This window comes from Oenanthe melanoleuca, chromosome 22 (assembly GCF_029582105.1).
Source record: "Oenanthe melanoleuca isolate GR-GAL-2019-014 chromosome 22, OMel1.0, whole genome shotgun sequence".
Classification (NCBI taxonomy): domain Eukaryota; kingdom Metazoa; phylum Chordata; class Aves; order Passeriformes; family Muscicapidae; genus Oenanthe; species Oenanthe melanoleuca.
Genome location: NC_079355.1, coordinates 3,955,185 through 3,980,708, shown reverse-complemented (window position 1 = coordinate 3,980,708; position 25,524 = coordinate 3,955,185). Strand labels below are relative to the sequence as shown.

Sequence of the window (25,524 nt, the reverse complement as noted above, 5' to 3'; positions counted from 1 at the left end):
GCATTTTGTTGCATGACCACAGAGTGTATGTGTCCCTGTCTCAGCACCTATGCCACTGATGTCACAAGTGGTGATCCCGACATGATCACACAGCTAGCCACACCTGCAAGACAGGGGGAGACAGAAAGAACGCCCAAAAAGAGAGGTGACATAATATTCTAGCCACGAGCTAGGGAGGAACGCCCAAAAAGAGAGGCAGGAAACAGCTGGCCTAGAGCCAGGAGTCATCCTAGAGATGGAAAAATCCCAGAATCCCAAAATGAATGAGATGACGACCTTTGAGATCACAAAGTCCAACCTGTGACTAATTCCACGTGGGGACAAGCTGCTCCACTCCTGACACCGCTGCCCAGCGGATAACTGAGGTTAAGAAATGTCCCAGAGCCACTGCAGCACCTCTTGGAACGTGGGCAGAGCAGAGCAGACACAACCTGGATCCAGCTGGGATCACTGGATCCCAGACACTCCCAGGAATTCCTGGAGTTCCCTCAAACCCTCAGGGATGTGCCTGGCTGCTGGAGGATGCTCGATGAGGATCTCCTTGTGTTCCTGGTGGCTCAGGCTGCACAGAGGGGATTTACTGACTTCATTCCCAGCTGATGGAACAGAGCTGCATTTTCCAAAATCTGAGCAAGCTGCAGGGAGGTGCTCACGGTGCCTGCATGCTCCTTTCCATGATTCTTTGTTAATGTCGATTTTCCCCCCAGATAATGAATTTCTTTTCCAGTGCTCTCTTTAAGAAGACATTCATTAAGAGCCGGGCTGCGCCTGTGCCTACAAATGTCTTTATTAGGGTGAAAAATGGAGCAGGATCCCTTTGCTCTGCCTTCCCCACTACCACAAAGAAATACTCACCTGCTTCTCCAGAGAAATATAAAGTGCTGCAACACTATGGACTTGACTCACAATTCAGAAACTTCGGGATTTTAGTGCAAAATAAAAAAAAAAAGGGATTAAATAAAGCTGCCGGTTCCTCAATGCCAGTCCCAGAGGTGCTGGGAGAATGTTCTGGGTTCTGTCAGAGACTGGAGCTGCAGGGTCTCATCCCTGATCCTCACAGGGTGATCCCCAAGCTGTAAATCCCACCCCACAGTGTTCCTGAGGAGCCCCTGCACCTCTGCCCTCCAGAATTGCTGCTTTTCCCATCAAAACACTTGGAGTAGCCCAGGAAGGAGCAGAGAGGAGCTCAGCTCCCAAAAAAAACCCCAGGCACCCCCAGAACACTCCAGAGCCCTCTGGGGTTAATGGGGTCTCAGGGGCACTGGGAACAAGAGCTGCTCCCACACTGAGGTTGAAAAGCCCCAGCACACAGCTCCTCCTGCTCCTGCTGAGCCTGGCTCAAATTGCCATTTTGTGGGGCTGGGAAATCACAGCGCGGAGAAAAGTCAATAAAAATTCAATTCAGATAAAGGTCCTTTCAGCACGGCAATGCAGGGGAATTATTGGCTCAGTGTTATGACAGTTAATGCAGTGAAATAAAAAATTGAATTTACACGTATTTAGACATTCAGACTGAATCAGCCAACAAAAAAAATAATCCACCATTAATGAAAGGAAGGTTTTTTTACACCGTCCTTTTACCTCTGACAAATGTTTGTTTTAGCCTGTTAAATGTTTATCCTGGTAAAAGACACCTTTTTGTATTGTCAGGAGCTGCTGGTACACTCCCTGCAAAGTCTCCCTCCAGGTTCTCCCTTTGCTCCTCTCCCAGCTTTCTGCAGGCTGCACCTCCTTTCCCAGGAGAGCAAAGGGAAGATCTGAGCTGGGGTTCAGAGAGAAAGGGTTCACCAGAGACTGGGGGAAGCAGTCCCTAAATCCCTGAATCCCTGAATTCTCCCTGAATCCTCCACTGGCTCTGCCAGGAAAACATCCCAGGCCTGAATCCAAGAGTGGGATGGGGCTCGGAGCAGCTCCTGGTGACACCTTTATATTTGGGGTTGTGTCCCTGCTGTCCCTGTGGCTGTGGGAATTGGGAGCATTTCCCCTTTTAGCAGCTCTCAGTGACAGTTCTGTATCTGGGGTTGTGTCCCTGCTGTCCCTCTGTGGGATTTGGAGCATTTCCCCTTTTTGCAGCTCCCAGCAGGGTCTGTGTGTGACCCCACAGCACATCCAGTGCTGGAGTGGAAGATCATCCCCACCTTCCCTACAAGGGACAGCATCTCCACGGTTTGTTCCCTGCCAAGAGCAGCTGCAGGATTCCCTGGCACCTTTGGGACGAGTTCATCCCGAGAAAGGAGGGAAGGTGATTTTTACCTGATTTTTACCTGTGCTTCCCAGGTTTTTTTCTGCAGGGACTCAGGTTCCTGACCACACCTGCTGACATTTAACCCCAAACCCAGCGTTGGGAGCCCCCAGAAAAGCAGGATTTACTCACAGGCGATGCGCACCGACGCCTTCCTGCTCTTGGAGGTGCCCAGGTGGCTCCAGGCCACACACTGGCACCAGTAATCCTCAGGGCCATGGAAATCCTCCACCTGCTGCCTCGTCACGTTGATGGAAACCTCTCGCACCTTCAGCCCTGGGGGGAGAGGCACAGAATCAGCTGAGAGACCCAAACCTGCCCTTTCATTGATTTACCAAAATAAGAGTATTGGTCTAATACTGATACTCAGCTGTGACGGACAAAAGACTCTCTAACAATTTAAAATTACAAAGTGTATGTTTATTCAGCATGAGTGCTAATAGCACTGAAAAACCACAGGTGATCACAGAGTTTATTTATTGACAACGGATTCAAACAAATACATATTCATAATAACAGCCCCTCCCATCCCCACTTCTTATGGTAATTAGCTTGAATAGCTATTAAGCATTGATTGACTTCTTAAATTAAGTCTGGGGTTGTTTTCGTGGGGAGGGGTTTTAAAAGGAGGAAGTAAGGCGAGTCTTTCTCACCCTAAACTCTTGACATTTTCTATCAATGACAATACAAATGATTTTTGGGGATAGTCCAGTTTTTCAAAGAATGGGTTTCTGGTTGCATTGTCCATGTTCCTTTGGATCTGCTCACTAGTTTGGTTTTTTCCCATTGTAAGTGAAGCTGAGCAAACATAAAATGTCAGACAATAAATTATTTAAGTTTCAGATAACTACTCCCTTCTAACTTTTAATTATTTCCAGCAAGGTAACTAAAACCCTAATTTTCTAACATTAGTGTTTTATAATCAGCCATGCTGTTTTCAGCCAGGGCAAAGCCTTCATGCAGTGGCACTAATTAAATTCTGGGAGATGAGCAGGTCACACTGCATGAGTTCCAGGAATTACCCCCACTGTGATCTTTGCAATTCCTCATCTCTGGTGCCTCCTTCACCCAGGATGTTTGCCTGGAATTCAACCGTGGACAATAAAAATGTCTTTCAATGGCATCTCCATGCCCTTGCAAACCTCCCTGGGGCACAGGGGGAGCTGAGCACCTCAGACCAGGAGCATTTTCCCCAGTCAGACCTGAAGGTAAATTCCAGAATCCAGAATCCTCCCACACCTTTTATGTGGCACCCCAGACCTGCAGCCACCTTGGCATGACAGCCTTGGGAGAGGAAATCCAATCCAATCCAATCCAAACCTGGCACTGGGAAACATTTGAAAGAACATAAAATGAAAATAGAAAACATCCAGGCCTTGTTCCTGCTCCTCTCTCCTCCTGCAGTCCCCAGGCTGTTATTTCCCCTCCACTGGAAATGGAGGCAAACCCAATCTCACCGTATTTCATGCCTGTGGAGTTTATAAAGCAGCAAGATTTCTAAACCTGAACTCCATAAAAATTGGCTTCCACTTAATCTCAGGCATCATTAACAGCTGGGCAGCCACTCCTCAAAGGCACTGGGAAGTCACTGTGCTCCTCTGGCAAAGGAGGGATGGGGTTCACTGGGGCTGCTCCAAAAGGGGAAGCTCAGACAAGCTTTAAATCCTGCACAAAAATACTGAATATTTCACACTTTTCCAGCAACAGGAAAAGGGGATTTATACTTCTTTTCATGAAGCCTGGCTTACAATGAAAGCCAAAGACAGGGACAAACCCTTGACAGCTCCCCAAGTTGTCACAAGAATCCCTTCAGTCCCTCAAATATTTATTCCCCCTGCAACAAACAAGCACAGGTTTCCTGGCTGTTTTTATTTGCATTTTGTTTTTCCCCGTGTCGATGCCGTTCAGAACAAAACTGTTTACAAAGCCTCCCTTTAGTTCCTGACACGGTGACAACAAACCCCGAGGAACAAAGGCTCTGCCAGAGACCCTGCCAGGAAAATGCACCCCCTGAACGGAGCCATCCCTGCTCTGCCAGCCAGGAGTCCTTGGGTTCTGGCATCAAAATGTTTTCAGAGAGATCTGTGCAGGTTTAAGGTAAGAGAAGCTCCAGTGAGTTCCCTCAGAGAGGATCAGAGCAGGGCTGAGGGTTTGGGATCCCATTCCCAAAATTTCCATTCCCATTCCTACAAGAAGCAGCTCCCAGGGGGGAAAACCCTCCTTGGTTTATCCAGGTCCCTTCACTCCTGAGCTGCTCGGGGGATTTTGGGAAGCAGCAAGGACAGACAGAGGTGTGGGAGCTGCCCCTGCACACAACGATGGATTTTGATACCAAACAAAAAAAAAAGTCATCACTTGATGATGAATTTTGGAGAAGCTGAAGCCATTTCTTGGCTCCTGGGCGCTGCAAATTTCTGAGCAGGCGTCAGTGAATTCAGGCATTTACAGCTCCAGATTTATTAAGGAGGAATATTCTCCAGCCCAGCTCTTCCTTTCATTGACACGGCGTTTAATTAATCTATAAATCAGCCTGTATTTAATGTGGCAAACAAAGAGCACGGTTTGGGGAAGCTGGTGCTTCAGCGTTTTGAGAATGGGCCAGGTAGGAATTCAGGACCTCTTAAAGGTCTCCCAATTCACCCGTAGACAAAATAAATGCATCCAAAAACTGCAGAATCTCGGTGTGGTTGGGGTTGGACGGGGCCTCTGGAGAAGGCGGCGTCTTTGGGGGAAGTGATGCTTTGTTTATGGAGAAAGGACAGCTCCTTCCATTTGTTATAGGAACAACGCCAGCAAGCAAACCTGCTGGGAGGAGAGGAACATTCTCCATTTATCACCCCGCTATTTCAGCAGCAAACACACCCAGCTCCCCTCTGCACCTCGGGAAACGCCAGGAAAATCCTTCCCGGGGAGTGACAAACCCACCCAAATCAAACCAGGCGCCTCACAATCCACAGCGACATCTTACCTGCGACTCCAATAACTCCAATAAGCACCGCGAGCCCAACCCTTTAAATTATTGTGCAAATTAGAACCATCATCTTTTGTTTTACAGTAGAGCCGTGCAGAATATCAAGTGCTGGCTGTGGCACTGAAATGCTAATGGGCTCTGCTGGATGCTCGAGCTGCACAGACCCGGGCTGGCAGCAGATGAATAATTGCTCTTCGTGTACTAAACACAACGGAGCTGCAGAGAACTTCGGCATTTGTCAGCTTTATTTGTTTAAATGAGAAAAACACTGACAGCAGTTATTGCTGTAATCCTTCCAGTTATCAGACAAGGAAACTCTGCGAGCAGCGCCGGGACTCTGCTCAACCCCAACCCCAAATATCCAGGCAGGTTCTGGAGTGTGCAGGAAATGCAGCAGAGGGAAATTAATCAGCCCCTAATTACCAGGCTTTGATCACAGCAGCATCCACGAGCTCGGCTCTCCCTTGATGAGGAGAGAACAAAGTCCCTGCTCTGCCAGGCTTGGGAATAAACAGGAAAAGCAGAGGCAGAGCAGCAAAACCTCCACAGGGACATTCCAGGAAAAACCTTCCAGACATCCCCAGGCAGCAGCAACCCCCCACCCCCTGTCCTGCTGCTGCTCCTCACAGACACTCCTGGGCCACTCAGACGTTTTTATTCCTCTCCTATAAAAGCAAAGTCATGGAAAACTGGGCTGGGTGCCCATCGGGGTGACAGAGCCCATGGGGAGTCCCTGCCTTGGGACCCCCGGGTGCCACTGCAGCCCCACAGGCACCTTCTCTGCCTTCAGACCAAATCCCCCCAGCCCGGGCTCCTGGCTGCTGCTTTTCACCACTTCTCCACTTCTCCACTTCTCCACCACTTCTCCACATTCTCTCAGCAGTGGAAGAGTGGAGAGGGTCAGACCCTTTCAGTGCAGAAGCCCTTTAACCAAAATCTCCATTTTTGGCACAAATCCCAGAACAGTTTTTCCCAGCTGGAGCCCCCAGGGCAGCAGACCCTGGGCTGTGACCCCAAAAACGAGGGCACTGCACATTCATGCCAAAAAAATCCAAACCCAGCAGCTGCTCCTCCCTGAAGGCTGAGGAAGAATTCCAAACGAATTCCTGGCTCTGGACACAGATGGTGGTGAGAGAATTCCCTTCAGGGCTGCCCCTCTCTGCAGTTTGGTGCCTTGAGGACAATTGTGGCACCTGGGAACTGCCCTGCCTGCAGCACCTGGGTTTTGGGTGCAGATTTTTGGGGCATCCCCACTCTTGCAGCATTTTTGTGGGTAGAGGAACTGGTCCTGGCCACGGATGAATTTTCTCCCAACGCAAACCATTCCATGATCCCAACCCAAACCATTCCATGATCCCAACCCAAACTATGCCATGATCCCAACCCAAACCATTTCATGATCTCAACCCAAACTATTCCATGATCCCAACCCAAACTATGCCATGATCCCAACGCAAACCATTCCATGATCCCAACCCAAACCATTCTGTGATCCCAGCCCTGCTGCTCTGTGTCTCCAACCTTGATATCATTTAAATCCCACCTTGTGCAACCCATCTTGGTTTGTTCTGCTATTAACCCAAAGCTTAGAAAACATAATTGCAGCACTCACAGAGAGATTTTCTGTAACCATATGGAAGGAAAGCTTTTAAGGACGACATTTCTCCCATATTGATTCAGCAGTGCCTTTGGAAGTAAAGGTTATGCCTATTAAATTATTTCTGAAAAGGTAACCGCAAAAATTAAAATTCATTCAGATTAGCATTTACAAAAAAAACCTTCCTCTAATACGAAATTTCTTCAGAATGTGTCACTTCAAAAGAATGCCAAGCACTACTTTAAGAGGTGCAACTTCTTTTTAAATGGCATTTTTGCCTCTAAAAAAGGAATTTCTTGTGTTGCTGGAGAAGGTGTTGTACACAGAGCGCTGCTGCCAAGGCTGGGGGTTGCCTAGCAATGCTGGGAGGGGAGAGGGGAGAAGGCAATAACAGCCAGAGCTGTGGAGCCACAGCCCAATCGGTCTGCAAAGCTCCTCAGCCAAAGGAGAGGAGCTCCAGGCTCTGCTCGGGGCTGAGCAGATCTCCTCAGCACTCCCAGGTCTCTCCCTTCTCCTTCTCTTCTCTTCCACACGCACTGGACGCCGTGGATTTCTCCTGCTTGGGTTATTCCCACCTGAATTCCTGCCCTGGATGGGGCTGAGGGCAAAATCCCAGCAGGAATCCCATAAAAACTGGGGCTGGGGGCAAACCCAGGGTCCAACCCAACAAAAATCCGATAAAAATGGGCTAGGGGCAAACCCCAGGGTCCAACTCAACAAAAATCCTATAAAAATGGGACGGGGGGCAAACCCAGGGTCAAACCCAAGAAAAATCCCATAAAAACTGGGGCTGGGAGCAAACCCCAGGCTCCAACCCAACAAAAATCCTATAAAAATGGGCTGGGGGCAAACCCCAGGGTCCAACCCAAGAAAAATGGGACAGGGGGCAAATCCAGGGTCCAACCCAAGAAAAATCCAATAAAAACTGGAGTTGCCCTATTTCCAGCTCCTGCTACTAATGGAATCAGAGGAGATCCAACTCCCTGCAGAGCTCTTCGTGGGGTCAGCACTGGTATTCCTACTGGGATTTGTCCAGACCCAGCTCCTGGCAGGGTCAGCACTGTGATTCCCATTGGGATCTGTCCATGACCAGCTCCCTGTGGGGTCAGCACTAGGATTCCCACTGGGATCTGTCCATGACCAGCTCCCTGTGGGGTCAGCACTGTGATTCCCATTGGGATCTGTCCTGACCAGCTCCTGGCAGGGTCAGCACTGTGATTCCCACTGGGATCTGTCCTGATCCAGCTCCTGGCAGGGTCAGCACTGTGATTCCCACTGGGATCTGTCCAGAACCAGCTCCTGGCAGGGTCAGCACTGGAATTCCCACTGGGATCTGTCCAGAACCAGCTCCCTGTGAGGTCACCACTGGAATTCCCACTGGGATCTGTCCAGACCCAACTCCTGGCAGGGTCAGCACTGGAATTCCCACTGGGATCTGTCCTGACCAGCTCCTGGTGGGGTCACCACTGTGATTCCCACTGGGATCTGTCCTGACCAGCTCCTGGCTCACCTGTGGCCTCGTCCAGGCTCTCGTGGGACACGTGCTCGTTCTGGTGCACCCACTCCCCGTTGCACTTGAAGAAGATCTGCATGGCGGGCACGGCCCTGCAGCGCAGCACGATGGGGTTGCTCTTGATGATGTAGGAATCGTCCGGCTCCTCCAGGAAATGGGGCAGGGTCCCCGGGGCCGAGGGGATGGACTCGGGCAGGGCCTCGCTGTTCTCATTTCCTGAAAGGCAAACAAAGGACAAGTCACGTTTTCCATGTTTCTTCTCTCCCCTCGTTTTGTTGCTGGAGTGAAAAACCAGCTTGGGGTTTTATTTAGGATGGGTTTTACTCTGGGAGTGCCTGCAGAGCTGCTGGGTTGGGACATAAACACACAGGAAAAAAAAAATCAAATAATTGAAGTTTAAGGATTGTCAAACTGCCACCAAACAGCATCAGAACCAGCAGAAATCTGCCCCACAGTGGAGAACCGAGGGTCCAGAAGCTGCAGGATGTGGATGGAGAAGTTTCCACCAAGAGTGGTGATCCCCAGCTGCCACTGGGGCTGAGGGCATTCCTGCAGCAGGGGATGGGCCCAGGTGCCTCAGTTCCTGAATTCCTGAACTCTGGAGCAGAGCTTTGCCTTTAGAACAAATCCCACCCAGCCAAATCCTTGTTCCTGAATTCCTGAACTCTGGAACAGAGCTTTGCCTTTAGAACAAATCCCACCCAGCCAAATCCTTGTTCCTGAATTCCTGAACTCTGGAACAGAGCTTTGCCTTTAGAACAAATCCCACCCAGCCAAATCCTCGTTCCTGAATTCCAGAGCCCTGCAGCAGAACTTTAGAACAAATCTAACCCAGCCAAATCCTCGTTCCTGAATTCCAGAGCCCTGAACATTAGAACAATTCCCACCCAGCCAAATCCTCATCCCTGAATTCCTGAACTCTGGAACAGAGCTTTGCCTTTGGAACAGCTCCCACCCAGCCAAATCCTCATTCCTGAATTCCAGAGCCCTGCAGCAGAACTTTAGAACAAATCCCACCCAGCCAAATCCTCATTCCTGAATTCCAGAGCCCTGCAGCAGAACTTTAGAACAAATCCCACCCAGCCAAATCCTCGTTCCTGAATTCCAGAGCCCTGAACATTAGAACAATTCCCACCCAGCCAAATCCTCATCCCTGAATTCCTGAACTCTGGAACAGAGCTTTGCCTTTGGAACAGCTCCCACCCAGCCAAATCCTCATTCCTGAATTCCAGAGCCCTGAACATTAGAACAATTCCCACCCAGCCAAATCCTCGTGGCCGCTGTCAAACCCAGGAAATTCCCATCGATCTCCAGCAAGGCTGGAATTTATTTCAGCACCTGGTCGGTTTTTGGCAGAGATTCAGAGGCAGGTGACAGATGTGGGTGAGAAGGGATTGATTTCTGCAGGGAAATCAGAGAGCACAGCCGGGGATAACGGGATGCTGTGAGGATGGAGGGAGCAGCTGAGGGCAGGGGGAGGTGACAGAACCCAAAACTGTGAAATTAAGGCAGGTGGGAGGGAAGCTGTGGTGCTGAGAAGGGAAACCAAACCCTTGCTGGGTCTAGGAGGGGACAGAATAACGGGAATTGTTTTATTTCTGTCAGACCCGGGGAGCTGTCCCTCAGCACGGAGCTCTGTGTGTGCAAACACTCCCCGAGCTGTGCTGGGAAATCACAGCCACCTCCCATCACTGCAGAGCTTCAGCCCCTTCTCAGGGTGCTTTGTAAAATATTATCACACCTTTCAGCGTTTTACATTGATGCCAATTTCCATCTTGTCAATCCTCAGCAGCGCTGCGTCCCCGCAGGCTTTGTTAAATCCAAGTTTTATAGGAAATAACAAAAAAAAATGTCACAAGATTTTGGAGAGGCTGGGAAATCCCAGGCTCCCATCGAGGCGCCCCCACCCCTGGAGCAGCAGCTGATCCGTGAGGATCACCCAGCTGGAGAACTCCCAGTGACCCCGAGTTTTTCCACTGAATTTGCTATTTAGGGCAAGGCAGAGGAGGAAATCCCAGCCCCACTGAAATCCAGGGAGGATTTCTCCTGGCAGTGTCTGGATTGTGTGGTCTGGCTTTTTTTGGGAGTGATGAAAACCTCTCCCATGACCAGGTAAATCAATCTTTTCCCTTTGACATTTTCCTTTGAAAATCCAACCAGCCGAGGTCCCAGCACACAAAACCAGGAATAATTCCCCATTCCCTCCCCCTCATAGGCAGATATTTCTGTATTTTACACGTGGAGTTGCCTGGACATTCCTGCTCCAGGTGGAATCAGCACAACATTCCTGGATAAATCACATTTTCCCCATTTACCTCCCAAAGTGCCCTTAACACTCAGGATTTTACCTCACTGTTTTTTCATCTTGTGATCACCTTTGCTGTGCCCTAATTCAAATTCACATTGCTGCAGGAGCTGCTGGAACGTTCCCAGGGGTTGATTACAAATCCCTGAGGTTTTCCATGTCAGTTTTTGGGATTCTGGCCCTTCAGAGCTACACAAAAAAAAAACATGCCAGTTTTTTTTCCAGTTTTTGGGATTGTGGCCCCTCAGAGCTACACACAGAAAGCTGTTTTGTAGCAGCAGCAAATGACGGAAGAGCAAAGCCTGACACACAATTCTTGTGCTTTTCATTCCTGGAAAATTACCTTTCAAGAAGGGTTTTGTGTTTTACGCTCTGCACACGAGGCCAAAAGGGACTTTAAATCTTTTTATGACAATAATAGAAATGAAAAAGAAAGGAGTGGGGGAAAAAAGTTAGGAACAAACATTTCACCCAGACTGAGAGAGAAACCAAGCTCCAAAAACAGAGCTCCCTTCCCATGCTGAGAGCTCGAGACCACAGCAATAATAAATGATGAAATTACAATTTAGGGACACTCAGTGGCTGAGTGAGACATCACAGAGCAACTCTCAACAGCAGAGCCTTAAATCCCTGATGAGCTCATTAAAACCAGACTGAGGAACTGCAGCTCCTTCTCTCATTCAGGTGACTCAATTGCTGAGAAAATTGGGCCCTTTAAGTATTAATAGACGTAATTCCAACATGCAGTGCCCAATTTCAACAGGAGTTTAGAGGAGAAAATCTGGAACCCAGATTTCCTAGTTCCTGTAAAATCCTGTACTTGGCTGCATTTGCAGGAATTTCCAGTCCCTGTTGCACTTTGCACAAATTGAATTTAATGATGGATCTTCATATTTAGAATTTTTATTTCATTGTGATTCAGGAAACAAATATAGCAGTTAAACAATAAACTTTGGGATGTAAAATTTTATGTTTTTTCCTCACAAAACAGATTTGGGATTTCTGTCCAGCTTTTGAAGTGTCCAAAACTATCCTCCAGGCAGTTGTTTTTTTTTTTCCTATTCCCATTTCTATTCCTATTCCGATTTCCATTCCCATTCCCATTTCCCTTCCTATTTCCCATTTCCCATTCCTATTTCTCATTTCCATTCCCATTCCTATTCCAATTTCCATTCCCATTTCCATTCCTATTTCCATTTCCCTTCCTATTTCCCATTCCCATTTCCCCTAATTCCTATTTCCCATTTTCTTTCCCATTTCCCATTCCCATTTCTCCTAATTCCTATTTCCCATTTCCCATTCCCATTTCCCCTAACTCCTATTTCCCATTTTCATCCCCATTTCTCCTAATTCCTATTTCCCATTTCCCATTCCCATTTCTCCTAATTCCTATTTTCCCGTTTCCCTTCCCATTTCCCATTCCCATTTCCCCTAATTCCTATTTCCCATTTTCATCCCCATTTCTCCTAATTCCTATTTCCCATTCCCATTCCCCATTCCCATTTCTCATTCCAAATCCCATTTCCCATTCCCATTTCTCCTAATTCCTATTTCCCATTTTCATTCCCATTCCCATTTCTCCTAATTCCTATTTCCCATTTTCATTCCCATTTCTCCTAATTCCCATTTCCCATTCCCATTTCTCCTAATTCCTATTTCCCATTTCTCCTAATTCCTATTTCCCATTCCCATTCCCCATTCCCATTTCTCCTAATTCCTATTTCCCATTTCCCATTTCCATTTCTCCTAATTCCTATTTCCCATTTCCCATTCCCATTTCCCCTAATTCCTATTTCCCATTTCCCATTTCCATTTCTCCTAATTCCTATTTCCCATTTCCCATTCCCATTTCCCATTCCCATTTCCCATTTCCACTTCTCCTAATTCCTATTTCCCATTTCCCATTTCCCATTCCCATTTCTCCTAATTCCCATTTCCCATTCCCATTTCTCCTAATTCCCATTTCCCATTCCCATTTCTCCTAATTCCTATTTCCCATTCCCGTTTCTCCTAGTTCCCATTTCCCATTCCCATTTCCCCTAATTCCTATTTCCCATTTCCCATTCCCATTATCCCCTCTCCATCTCCCCTGCAGTGACTCACAGCCCGTGCTGGTGACGCTCCCCTGACTCTGCTGTCACCACCTTCCCCGTCCCCATCAGCAGCTTCAGCTGCCTGTTTACTCAGCCTCTCGTGGGCGAAGGAACAAAAGAATCCCCCCCAAAAAAAACAAAGGGAAAGAGAAAAACAACCCCCAAAAAAACCCCATTTGGAAACGCTCTCCCGCAGGAACCTCCCACACCCAACGCCCCTACAGCTGACGGTTTTGTGCAGCACAAAGATTAATAATTTTCAAAACCTGACATTTTCCATCTGAATCACAAGCTACTTTGTGAGAAATCTTTTCCATATCCTGCTCCATGCTGCTTCTCACACAGAATGGGCATTTCAGGCTGGGGCTGCTTTTGTCATGGTAAAGACCCGGCGGATTCCCAGCTGGAGGAGCCGGTGCAGCCAGCACCAGAGATTCCAAAAGAATTCCAAAGGATTCCAAAGGATCCTCATTCCCTCTGAAATCCTCAGGCTGCCACACTCACACCGTGGAGAGCTCCAATCCCCCACCTCCCCTCTAAGCAAAGCCCTTCCTGCTGTCCCAGATCCCTTTCCCCATTTTCAGCCCGGTTTTGGGAAATTTTGATCTTTTACAGAATCTCTACAAGGCTTTTCCGATAATTTTTTTTACAGATTTTACAAAATTCTACGGAATTTTCCAGATCTCCACGAAGGGGCTGCAGGTGACACCAGCTCTGAGATCTCCAGCATTTGCTGATGGGAAAAATTCCTTCCTGTGGGGTTGCTTCAGCATTTCAGGAAGGCCCAGAACACCTCTTTAATCCCCTAAGACTGGAGGAAACTTTGAGATTTTGGGTTGGTTTATAAAGGAATATTTTTTGCTTTTCCTTCATTTTTTTGGCCTCCATGAAATCATGCTATTGCTCAGTTAACAACCCCAATTTCTTCTTCTGCGTGGGAGAGGGAACACCACGACCCAAACACTACTTTTCCAGCAGATGAAAGGCTCTGGGGAGGGAAGGGCAGCGATTTTCCTCAGGTCCTGCTCAGGACTGAACTCCTGGCAGAGAACAAAGCCGCCCCTTCAGATCCCAATTCACACTTCAATTTCCCTGAACCTTGTAATACAAGTCATTACATCCTCCATGACTTATCCTCAAATTGCTGGTAATTTTTATGTTGAACAAGCACCCATTTGCAGGGGTTTTCGTGCCATTAGGAGCGGGAATATTCCAATTTGGAAGCGGAGGCTGATGGTCGCTCCCTGTAATGCAACCCACGGGCTGAATGCAGAACGGCTCAGAAATACAGAATACAGACCTTGGGACTCAGTGCTGGGGGTTTTTATAACACCCAGAGCTGGAAACCTGATGAAAATCTGCTTTTTTTCAGTCCCTAACAGAACAGGAGAAGAGGGTGAGCGGCCACCTCTGTGCTCTCACCACTCACCAGCCACTCTCAGAACAAAAAGCAGCAATAACATCCCCCAGCACTCCCATCTTTTTTTTTCCCCTCAGCTTGTCAAAAATTATGGAGTATGACATTAAAATCTGTCTCCTTCCTGCTCCCTGAACATGATATTTGAGTTGAGTTGCTCAGTGTTGGGACACGTGGGGTTTATTAGGTGCAATAAATGTCAGCCCCGGTGATGGGTGAGGATCCAGCTCCTGTGGGAGCTGCTCCTGCAGCTCAGCCCAGCTGGGCTCTGTCTCTCAGGATGGAGAGCAGGATGTGGCTCCAGCAGCCTCCCCAGTTCCATCATTCCCCACGTGAATGCTGCATTCCCACCCCACCCCTGCTTTTTTGGATGCTCTCCCAGTTCTCAGTTTGCTGTTGCTCCCCTGGGGAAGCGCCAGGTGAGGCTGGCTCAGCTCCTCCAAGCCCTGTCTGGAACCTTCCCCTCCTGGTGCTGTGTGAGCAGCTAAAAATATCCCCGAGCTGGTGCCAGCAGCCTGAGCTCCCATCCAGCCCTGGCTGAGCTGCAGCAGCTCCCAGGCTGCTGCTCAGGATGAAGCACGTGCTCGACTTGCAGCTGGTGCTGAGCTCCTTTCCCACTCTGGTTCATCTGGGGGTCTTTGGGGTGTCCAAGCCCCTCAGCCACTGCCAGCCCTGTCAGGATATTGAACTCTGAAAATATGCAGACACACAAGGGAGAGCTGGCACCTCACCCTCCCTGTGCCTCCCTGTGGGAGCAGCTCTGCTGGAACTGGCTCCCTGCAACCTGGCCGTGCTGGAAAACTTCCAGTTCCTGCTGCTTCCCAGCTGGATCCCCTGCTCAGCCCAGCAGGAGCAGAGCGAGGCACAGCAGTGCTCAGACAACCCCTGGCACCTGCAGGGAGGGGAGGACACCAACACCTCCAACAAGGGCCAAATCTGCTCTGGGGCTGCAGCCTGAGCGTTCTGTCACTCTTTGTTGGAGCAGCTCTTCACGGTCCTGTGTTTCATGTTGGGAGAGGAGAACAGAGAGGAGCGAGGCCGGTGACAATTTGTTATTAATAATGAACAAAGCCTCCCTCGTCAGCCCAGACGGCTGCCAGAGACAAAGGCAGCCCCGCGCTCTGCTGCCAGCAGAACAAAGTGGGGAGGGTTTCATCTCCCTTCTGAATGATCCAGCTGATCCTGACGGGCCTTGGGAACATCATGGGGCTGTGCCTTGGACAGGGACAGGCTGCTGAGCAGGAATCAGCCCCACAGACACCCCCTGAGTGTCCCAGGAGCTGACACTGAGAATTCATCCCTTGAGCTGCTCCCATCCATCCATCCATCCATCCATCCATCCATCCATCGCCCCATCCCAGAACTGCCCCTGGATGGAAACTGATCCTAAAGAGCCTTGGGAATGCTGTGAGCAGGAATCCTCACCAGACACCCCCTGAGTGTCTCAGGAGCTCATCCCAACGAACAGTTCCCATCCATCCATTATCCATCCATCCATCCATCCCTCATTCACCCCATCCCAGAACTGCCCCCAAATGGAAACTGATCCTAAAGAGCCTTGGGAATGCTCTAAGCAAGAATTCTCACAGGCACTCTCTGAGCTCAGTCCCAGGAGCTGAAACCAAGAACTCATCCCAATGAACTGTTCCCATCCATCCATCCATCCATCGCCCCATCCCAGAACTGCCCCTGGATGGAAACTGATCCTAAAGAGTCTTGGGAACGCTGTGAGCAGGAATCCTCACCAGACACCCCCGAGTGTCTCAGGAGCTGGCACTGAGAATTCATCCCAACGAACAGTTCCCATCCATCCATCCATCCATCCATCCATCCATCCATCCATCCATCCATCCATCCATTCATCCATCCATCCATCCCAGAACTGCCCCTGAATGGAAACCTGCTCCCCTGCACCTCAAGCTGCTCCTCTGAGCCAGTTCCAGCCCTGGGATGTGCCAGCCCCGCTCAGACCCCGCAGAACCCCGGCCGGGCTCTGCCCCCGCGCTCTGCTCGTCTGTCAGGAAAAGCTCCGGGAAGAAGTTGGAATTATTCAGGAGCCCTGCTCCAGTGCCCTGTGAACAATATCCTTTTCATATCTGCAGCGTGATAAAATCACTCGTTACTTCCCTGCCGCCTGAGTCATCCTCTCGCAGCGTTATTAACCCCGCGCTCGCAGCCTGCTCGGGGACTCGGAGCCCTTTTGTTCCAAGACTTGGAGATTTATTTGTCAAGTCTGACAGCTCTGATCTCCCCTTGCAGGGAACAGCAGTGCCTGAACAGGAATTTATGAAATCATGAGCCGCAGGAAATAGCCGAAATCACGGCAAGGGTTGGTTTGGAAACGAGGAGGAGATAAACAACATGGAGATAAAAATCTGCATTTCCATAAAAAAGACTCAGTAAAAACATCTGAAAGCATCAAGGAACGGGGCAGTGACAGATCTCACGTGTGCTTAACATGTGGTTTATAGATTTTTGAGAAGATACAAAACCACTTAAACTCCATCCAGACATCTTTCATTCTGGATCTTGAGAAATCAACAGGTACAAACGAGAGACACTTGGTGTAAAAATGAGACTGCCTTTGCTTTGCCCACTGCTAAAACGAGTGGTGTTACCTTGGGCTGAACTTAAATACACGAGGTTAGAAAACAATGATGTGATTTACATCACCAGGGCAGTGCTGTGACATTTTAAACTCATTTTCCTCATCACCAAACTCCATCATCGCTTGTGAGAAACACAACCCACGGGCACAGGCAGCACCATTCACCACCAGGATCCCACCAGGCACAAATAAACCAAAACAAACCAAACAAAACCCGTCCCAAATCCCAGCAGTGTCACACTCTGGGTGCTCCCAGCCGGCGTTTTGGGTATTTGAGTACAAACCATCAATCACAGGAATCCCAGCCAGCCCCACTCTGGTGTGAGGTTTTGTGTCTTATTGAAGTCAGGAACCAAACACACAGATCTTGGGATTTATGGATATCCAGAACCAGCCCTAGCACTGGGCTGGACTTAAACCTGAGCCCTGTCCCAGTGCCCACCCTGAGCCAGCCCAGCAAGGCCAGACCCAGCCAGGCACCCCCAGGAGCTGCTTGGTCTCTGCAAGGTGAATAAATCAGCACAGATAAATTCCACCATTGCCAAAGCCCAGCCCTCGGCCCATCCATCACCCTCCACCAGGCTCCAAAATCACTGAAACACCACCCAGGCTGTGCAGGCTGGGCCTGGAATTTGGTAAATCAATAAATCAGTTCTGCTGGGATCAAACACTCTGTGATGCTGGGATGGATCTCCAGGCACAGCTCCCTGCAGCGGGCTCAGACCTCCCTGCTGCTCCCCTTCCAGCCCTAAAAGGGGGATGAAAACCCTGCAGTTCCAAATGCAGCCCCTTTTTATGGCTTTATGGAGCCTTAACGACACAAACAGGGGATGTGTGTCCTGCAGGGAGGAGCAGCAGTGCAATAATAGCCCCAGATCTGGTGGAATACTCTGTTAATTAGGCTGAGCTCAGCCCCAAAAGGCACATTCTGTCTCGTGTTTTGAGGGCTAATTAAGAATAATATCGAGTGGAAAAAAAAAAAATAAAATCCCCACGAAATCCTCTTGTCTGAATGAAGCAGCTCAGGCAGGAGAAGAGTTCTGCTGCAGGGGCTCTTCCAGGGCTGAGAGGATTTTCCATTCTGGCCACCTCCTCCTTCAGCTGGCTTTTAACTAATGCACACTGGACAGTGAATATTCAATAAGTTTTCCTTATGGTGGTGTAAAATCTGGCCATAAAATGAAGCAAAAGAGAAAAAAAGGGATGCTCAGAGGTTGGATTTTCCAAGCACTTTGTGGTCAGAGGTTCATTTCAGAACTCGGAACCAGCTTTGTAAAAAACCCAAACAAAATTCAAAAAGCCCAATCGAGCTACAATTCATTGTCAGGCACACCCAATATTCCCAGTGCTGGAATGTGAATCCCAAAGCCTGGGAGTTCTGCAGAGGTGTTTTGGGTTTGCAGGGATGTCATAGCAGATAAATCCCTGATTTCCCCTGGAATTAAACACCACAACCACGGTGGGCAGTAAAAAGAGTGGAAAAATTCCATTTGGAATTCCAGGGTGGAGGTGACAATTCCTTGTGGGGTTGTGGGGGAACAACCCAAAAGAGGGAACAGCAGCAAAAGGATCCCAAATCCAAGGGATTTCCAGGGCTGATGGACACCCCCAGCCCAGGCAAGACCTCCCTCCAAGGAAAGATTCCCAGTCTGGAATTGCATAAGCAGGATGCAGCAAAGCCTTTGAAAATCCAGCTCTGCCTGGATCTGGGCTCAGGGCAGAGCCCAGCCATAAATTAAAGGTTGTGGAGGCTTCAAGGGGAACTTTCCACTCCCCTGCCACGCTCAGCAATGCACAACCAGGGGAAAGGGATGAAAGGAGCAGTAGGGAAGTAACCAAATGAGGGGAAAAAAACCTGTTCAGCAATCTTTAATGAGGTCCTGCTGGTGTCTGGCTGGAGCTTCTGAGAGCAAGGCACAGCAATTCCACTTAATTACAATGAAAATCCTCAAGTGCAAACCGGATCAGATCTGGTTTTCAAGGTAACAATGCTTTTTTTTTTTTTTTTTTTTAAGGTAACTGCTCCTTCTGTGAGTGACTGTGATGTGAAAGAGTGGCTGAGTAACAAATCTCCTCTTTCTCATTTTTATGCTGTTTCAATTCAAAACTCTGGATTTTAAATCAGTTTTGTTTGGAATAGACATGGTCTTGCTCTTGTCTGCTCTTTCTTTGGCTCAAGAATGGGAATTTCCACCTGAGCATGGATCTCTGACTCATCTGGGGAGTGAGGAATAAATTCCAGGATAAATTTACCTTGTCCCCACTGCAGCACAGCATCCCAAAATCCCTGCCATTCCCCTTTCCCTATCCCCTGCCCAGCACTCACACTCCCAGCACTTTTTATCTCTTGTTAAAAGCAATATAAAAATTTTATCTTTTCCTCTGTAGCTCCATAAACAGGGAAAGCAAAACAGGGCTGCCCTGGGGAGAATTTGGATGGCCTGGCCCTGTTTGTTTCCTAAAATTCCTCTTTTATGGCCCCTGCACTGTCCCTGTGAAATATCACCTGTGCTGCTGGCAGTAAACCTGCTGCTCTGGGACAGGCACGCAAGGATCGCTGCCTTTAATATTCATTAGTGCCAAAGTGAGGCACAACGAGCTGGTTTTGGGTGGGACAACCCAAATTGTTCCTGGAACAATCCAAATCCTCCCCCCCAAACCCTGCAGGTCCAGCTCGGCAGGAGGCGAATCCCAGCGGGGAAAATGAGCAGCAAAGTTGAGCCTGGCACCGAAAGTTGCTAAAATGATAATTACAGGAAACAAAAATCCCACTGCTCCGAGAGGAACAGATGATTCAGCCGCATTTAGCGGGTTTGGGGGAAAATACCGGCTGGTGGGGTCCCGTGCAGATCCCAGCAACGCTCCCATCCCACGGTGGCAGCTCCAGTTTGCCCAGTACAGCTCCAGTTTGCCCTGTACAGCTGCTCCAGTTTGCCCAGTACAGCTACTCCAGTTTGCCCAGTACAGCTACTCCAGTTTGCCCAGTTCAGCAACTCCAGTTTATCCAGAGCAGCTCCAGTTTACCCAGTACAGCAGCTCCCAGTTTATTCAGAGCAGCTCCAGTTTACCCAGTACAGCAGCTCCAGTTTACCCAGTACAGCAGCTCCCAGTTTGCCCAGTATAGCAGCTCCAGTTTACCCAGTACAGCAGCTCCCAGTTTGCCCAGTACAGCAGCTCCCAGTTTGCCCAGTACAGCTGCTCCAGTGTACCCAGAACAGCTCCAGTTTGCCCAGAACAGCAGCTCCAGTTTATTCAGAGCAGCTCCAGTTTACCCAGTACAGCAGCTCCCATTTTGCCCAGTACAGCAGCTCCCAGTTTGCCCAGTACAACTCCATTTTGCCCAGTACAGCAGCTCCAAGTTTGCCCAGAGCAGCTCCAGTTTACCCAGTACAGCAGCTCCCAGTTTGCCCAGTACAACTCCAGTTTACCCAGTACAGCAGCTCCAGTTTACCCAGTACAGCAGCTCCCAGTTTACCCAGAACAGCTCCAGTTTACCCAGTACAGCAGCTCCCAGTTTGCCCAGAACAGCAGCTCCAGTTTACCCAGTACAGCTGCTCCAGTTTGCCCAGTACAGCAGCTCCCAGTTTGCCCAGTACAACTCCAGTTTGCCCAGAACAGCAGCTCCAGTTTACCCAGAGCTGCTCCAGTTTGCCCAGTACAGCAGCTCCCAGTTTGCCCAGTACAACTCCAGTTTGCCCAGTACAGCAGCCCCCGTTGCTCCAGCCCAGCCCTTGGAACCTCCCTGCTCCAGGATCCTCCCCTGCCCCTCCCAGAGCCCCAGACCTGCCCCGGGTGAGGGGAGGAGCTCCCGGAGAGCAGAACGCCAATTAACCAGGACAGCAATTAACGGACAATGACCTCGGGCCACCAGCCCGCCCCACCCAAGGCAAAAATCCCATTTTGGGAGAACCAAAGGGTCCTGCAGGGGCAAAAATCCCATTTTGGGAGCGCCAAAAGTGCTCCTGCAGAGATAAAAATCTGATTTTAGGAGAGGCAAAGGGTCCTGCAGGGGCAAAAATCGGATTTTGGGAGAACCAAAAGGCACCTGCAGGGGCAAAAATCCTATTTTGGGAGAACCAAAGGGTCCTGCAGAGGAAAAAATCCTATTTTGGGAGAACCAAAGGGTCCTGCAGGGGCAAAAATCCCATTTTGGGAGAACCAAAGGGTCCTGCAGGGATAAAAATCTGATTTTGGGAGAACCAAAGGGTCCTGCAGGGGCAAAAATCGGATTTTGGGAGAACCAAAAGGCACCTGCAGGGGCAAAAATCCCATTTTGGGAGAACCAAAAGGCACCTGCAGGGGCAAAAATCCCATTTTGGGAGAGGCAAAGGGTCCTGCAGGGACAAAAATCTGATTTTGGGAGAACCAAAAGGTCCTGCAGGGATAAAAATCAGATTTTGGGAGAGGCAAAGGCTCCTGCAGGGCTCTGACTGGTGCCCCTGGAATTTGTTCTCACCTCCACATTCCCCACTTCTCTCCGCTCACGGGTTTCCAGATTTCTCCGGAATTGTGCTGTTTGCACTTTTAATCTTGTAAAAACCTCTCCGGCAGCCACACACGTTCCATGGGGGAGGATTCCTAATTTATGGAAAGTATTACGGAAAATGATCTATATGACAGTTTGGTGTAAAATGCTAAATGCAAGTCATTACTCACTGAAGATAATTTGAGAGTATTGTGTCAGGGGAGACATTAGATTGCAGAGGATAAAAAGTTGGAATAGGTATTCACATATTTATCCACATTTGCATAATCAACTGCAGGAGGTGGTGGCTGCTCTCCTGGGCCCAACTAACACACAATGAACTCAGCAGCAGTTGGGAAACTTTCCATTATTTCCCAAACTATCCACAAAATTTCTGGGTTTTTTTTTTTGGTTTATTTTCCTGTCTTCCAAAGGCAGCTGCAGTTCCTATCCCATTTAAAAAAAAAAAAAAAAAAAAAAAAAGCCCATTCCTGAATTCTGGTGGTGTTTGGAAGCAGCCAAAGCTGGTCCCAAGTTGGCTGAGGGGATGGGGATGCCGTGATTAAAACATTAGTTGATAGAAATAGAAATAGAAATAGAAATAAAAATTAAAATTAAAATTAAAATTAAAATTAAAATAAATTATATATATATATATATGAATATAAATAGATGCTTTTTATTCCCCTAATCTTGTCTGGCCCCTGTTTTTGGGCAGCCCAAAAAGGCACCAGCACAGCCTGCAGGTTTTCCCTTCCTGCACTCAGAACTGGGATTTTTCCATCGTTCCCTGTCCTGTGGGGCCCCTGTGCCAGGTGCAGCCCCTGTCCAGGAGGGTTTTACCTCCCCTGTTCCTGATTATCCCAGCTCCACTCTAACCCTGGCCCAGACAGATAAGCAGCTCCCATTTCCAGGGCTCAAATAAATTCAGTTTAATTCACACTGCAGAGCTCTTGCTGTGACACCTTCCTGTCCCTGCTTCTCCATTCCCATCCTTAAATTTAGGACCTCAGACTGGGGTTGGGAAGGGGCTCCTGTGATCTCAGGAGAGCAGATCCTGTGCCAGGCAGGAGGGAAGATCCCTGAGCTTGTGCCAGGTTTGGTGTCGCAGCATTTCCACCTGAGCTCAACAATCCCCAGCGCACAGAGAGCTCAAATCCATTCCTGAGTGATCCTGAATTCCTCCAGGAAAGAGACAAACACCAGCAGAGGCACCTGCAGAGCATCCCCTGAGCCCCAGCGCTCCCTGGAATTCTCCAGGAATCCTTCCCAGGAATCCTTCCCAAAAATAATTCCCAGGAATCGTTCCCAGGAATCATCCCCACCTGCAGAGCATCCCCTGAGCCCCAGCACTCCCTGGAATTCTCCAGTAATCCTTCCCAAAAATAATTCCCAGGAATCGTTCCCAGGAATCATCCCCACCTGCAGAGCATCCCCTGAGCCCCAGCACTCCCTGGAACTGCCCAGAAATCTTTCCCTGGAATCTTTCCCAGGAATCCTTCCCAAAAATCAATCCCAAGGGTCTCCACCTACAGAGCATCCCCTGAGCCCAGCACTCCCTGGAATTCTCCAGGAATTCTTCCCAGGAATCCTTACCTGGAATCCTTCCCAAAAATCATTCCCAGGAATCATTCCCAATAATCTTTCCCAGGAATTCGCACCTGCAGAGCATTCCCTGGAATTCTCCAGCAATCCTTCCCAGGAATCCTTCCCAAAAATAATTCCCAGGAATCGTTCCCAGGAATCATCCCCACCTGCAGAGCATCTCCTGAGCCCAGCACTCCCTGGAACTGCCCAGAAATTATTCCCAGGAATCCTTCCCAAAAATCAATCCCAGGAATCATTCCCAGGAATCTCCACCTGCAGAGCATCCCCTGAGCCCAGCACTCCTTGGAATTCTCCAGGAATCTTTCCCTGGAATCCTTCCCAGGAATCTTTCCTAAGAATCCTTTCCCGGAATCATCCCCACCTGCAGAGCATCCCCTGAGCCCCAGTATTCCCTGGAATTCTCGAGGAATCCTTCCCAAAAATAATTCCCAGGAATGATTCCCAGGAATCCCCACCTGCAGATGTTCCTCCAGCCTTCCCCAACCCCACATCCACGCTCTGCTTTCCCCACCCCTCACCAGGTTTATTTTGAATTAAACAAAAGGAAAATCAGCTCTGTTCTGCCCTGGAGTCCCTTGCAGACCCCAGGGGAAGGAGACCCAGCTCCAGTTTGGTTTTCCTGGCACAGTCCCTGTCCCCTGGCAGGACCTCTTGGCAGTTCCAGCCACCAGATGGAGATTAAAGCCCTTCCCAGTGTCTGGCTCTGGGACACGGCATCCAGCGTGGAATCCCCAAATCCTCACAGGGAGCAGCCAGAGCCAAAGCTCTGGGATTTGGTGACCAAAGCATGGCCAAACAAAAAATCCTATAATTCTGCTGATTCCCCCACTTTTTTTTTAAAAAAAACAAACTCAAAGTTCACAATCTTTTGCAGGTAAAACACAATACAACAATCAACAATACTTTAAATAATAGACATACATTTATAAAACTAGATAATCTTTAAAAAACTGTGTCATCACTTCAGAATTTGCAAACAGCTGACAAGAGTTGATTCAATGAGGAATTAGATGTTCGATTCCTGAGCTGATTCCTGGGTCTCTGTCTGATTAGGAACGGTGAATAACTCAGCAACACACACGACTTCTTCAAAGCAGCAAGAAGAAATAATTTATTGAAAAGCCATTGCACTTATATAGGATAGATCATGCCAAAAAAAGTAGAGAAGGCTCATTGGTCCGAGAAGGCAACACCTCTTTGAAAACATGCTTTGTGCAAACATCCCATGGCACACACACTGCTCTGTGACCAACAGCAGCTGTTAATCTGTGTCATTCATTCTCCCTTCTCTTGTTCGTCTCTGAGAAAACTCCCCAGCCTGGGAAAGATCTGAGCTGGAGCTGAGAAAGCCAAAAAAATTCGAGTTGGATTTTTGCACGAGCCTCCAGCAGTGTCCACAATTCCTGCACCACCCGTGCTGTGAGAGGGAGGGTTTGGGGCTTTCCCAGCAGGATTTGCACTCCCAGCCTCACTCCCGGAGGTTTGCAGCTCCAATCCCAGCCCTGCTCCATCCCTCAGCTCACCCAGAGCTTCAGTCCCTCACTCACATCCTCCCTGCCCGTGGATCCTAAGAGAACACGACAGAGGAGTTGCCTCAGTGCTGTATGAAAGAGTCGTTGTAAATTAAAAATTAAAAAGTATTCAGCAGCTCCAGGAAGGGTTCAAGCCCATCTGTTGCTGTAAATTACCTTTTGTTCCTTTATCCTGATGGAACCATATGCCAGGGGCTGGGAGCTGACAGCTGAGTGGGTCCTGGTTGGGATCCACAATTAGCAGCGAGCTTTAATCACCAGCTCACACCCTCTGCATTCCCTGGCAGGGCTGTGGGGCAGGAAAATCCCTGCACTCCTTCCCTGCAGCTCCCCGTGCTTTGCTGGGCTCACTCTTATTTATTACTAATAATTTCCATGAATCCACAATTAAAGTTCGTTTGGAGTCCCTAAAGATTCTGTGATGCCCCCCAGTGAACCTGTGCTGGATTCCCAGGGCTGAGATGTAATAAATTAAAATAATAAATAATAAAGATGCAATAAATAAAAATAACAAATAATAAATAAAGATATAATAAATATATATTATATTTAATATATAAATATATATTAAATAAATAATTTCCATGAATCCACAATTAAAGTTCGTTTGGAGTCCCTAAAGATTCTGTGATGCCCCCCAATGAACCTGTGCTGGATTCCCAGGGCTGAGATGCAATAAATTAAAATAATAAATAATAAATAAAGATGTAATAAATAAAAATAGCAAATAATAAATAAAGATATAATAAATATATACTATATTTAATATATAAATATATATTAAATAAATCATTGCCATGAATCCACAATTAAAGTTTGTTTGGAGTCCCTAAAGATTCTGTGATGCCCCCCAATGAACCTGTGCTGGATTCCCTGTGATTTATGGTTTTCCCAATTAACTGAGAGGTTAAAGGCTGGAAATGAGGGATTGATAAGGAGAGCCAAGCTCATCTCCTTCCCTCTTTAATCTCTCCACGAGGGTTTATCTTGTCACAGCCCAGGCAGGCTGGATGATCCCAAACAGAAAAATGCTGGAAAAGGCTCCTGAAATCTGCTGGAATTGGGAAATTTGTCCCTCACTGTCCCCTCACCACAGCCAGCACTCCTGTCCTGTTCCCAGTCACTATTTAACCTCAAAATGTGAAAATTTCCACCCTTATTAGCACCAAAAAT

General features: G+C 48.5%; 1 protein-coding gene across 4 annotated transcripts in view; it reads right to left on the bottom strand.

Moving 5' to 3' along the window:
* Nucleotides 1-25,524, bottom strand: part of UNC5D (unc-5 netrin receptor D) — an 88,799-nt gene that overhangs the window by 46,503 nt on the left and 16,772 nt on the right. For all 4 annotated transcript variants that reach the window (XM_056508812.1, XM_056508814.1, XM_056508813.1 and 1 more), the window contains exons 2-3: nucleotides 8,321-8,539; nucleotides 2,375-2,518 (exon numbers count right to left, since the gene is read on the bottom strand). In XM_056508812.1, the coding sequence (XP_056364787.1) occupies nucleotides 2,375-2,518; nucleotides 8,321-8,539 (363 nt within the window). The remainder of the gene's footprint in view (nucleotides 1-2,374; nucleotides 2,519-8,320; nucleotides 8,540-25,524) is intronic.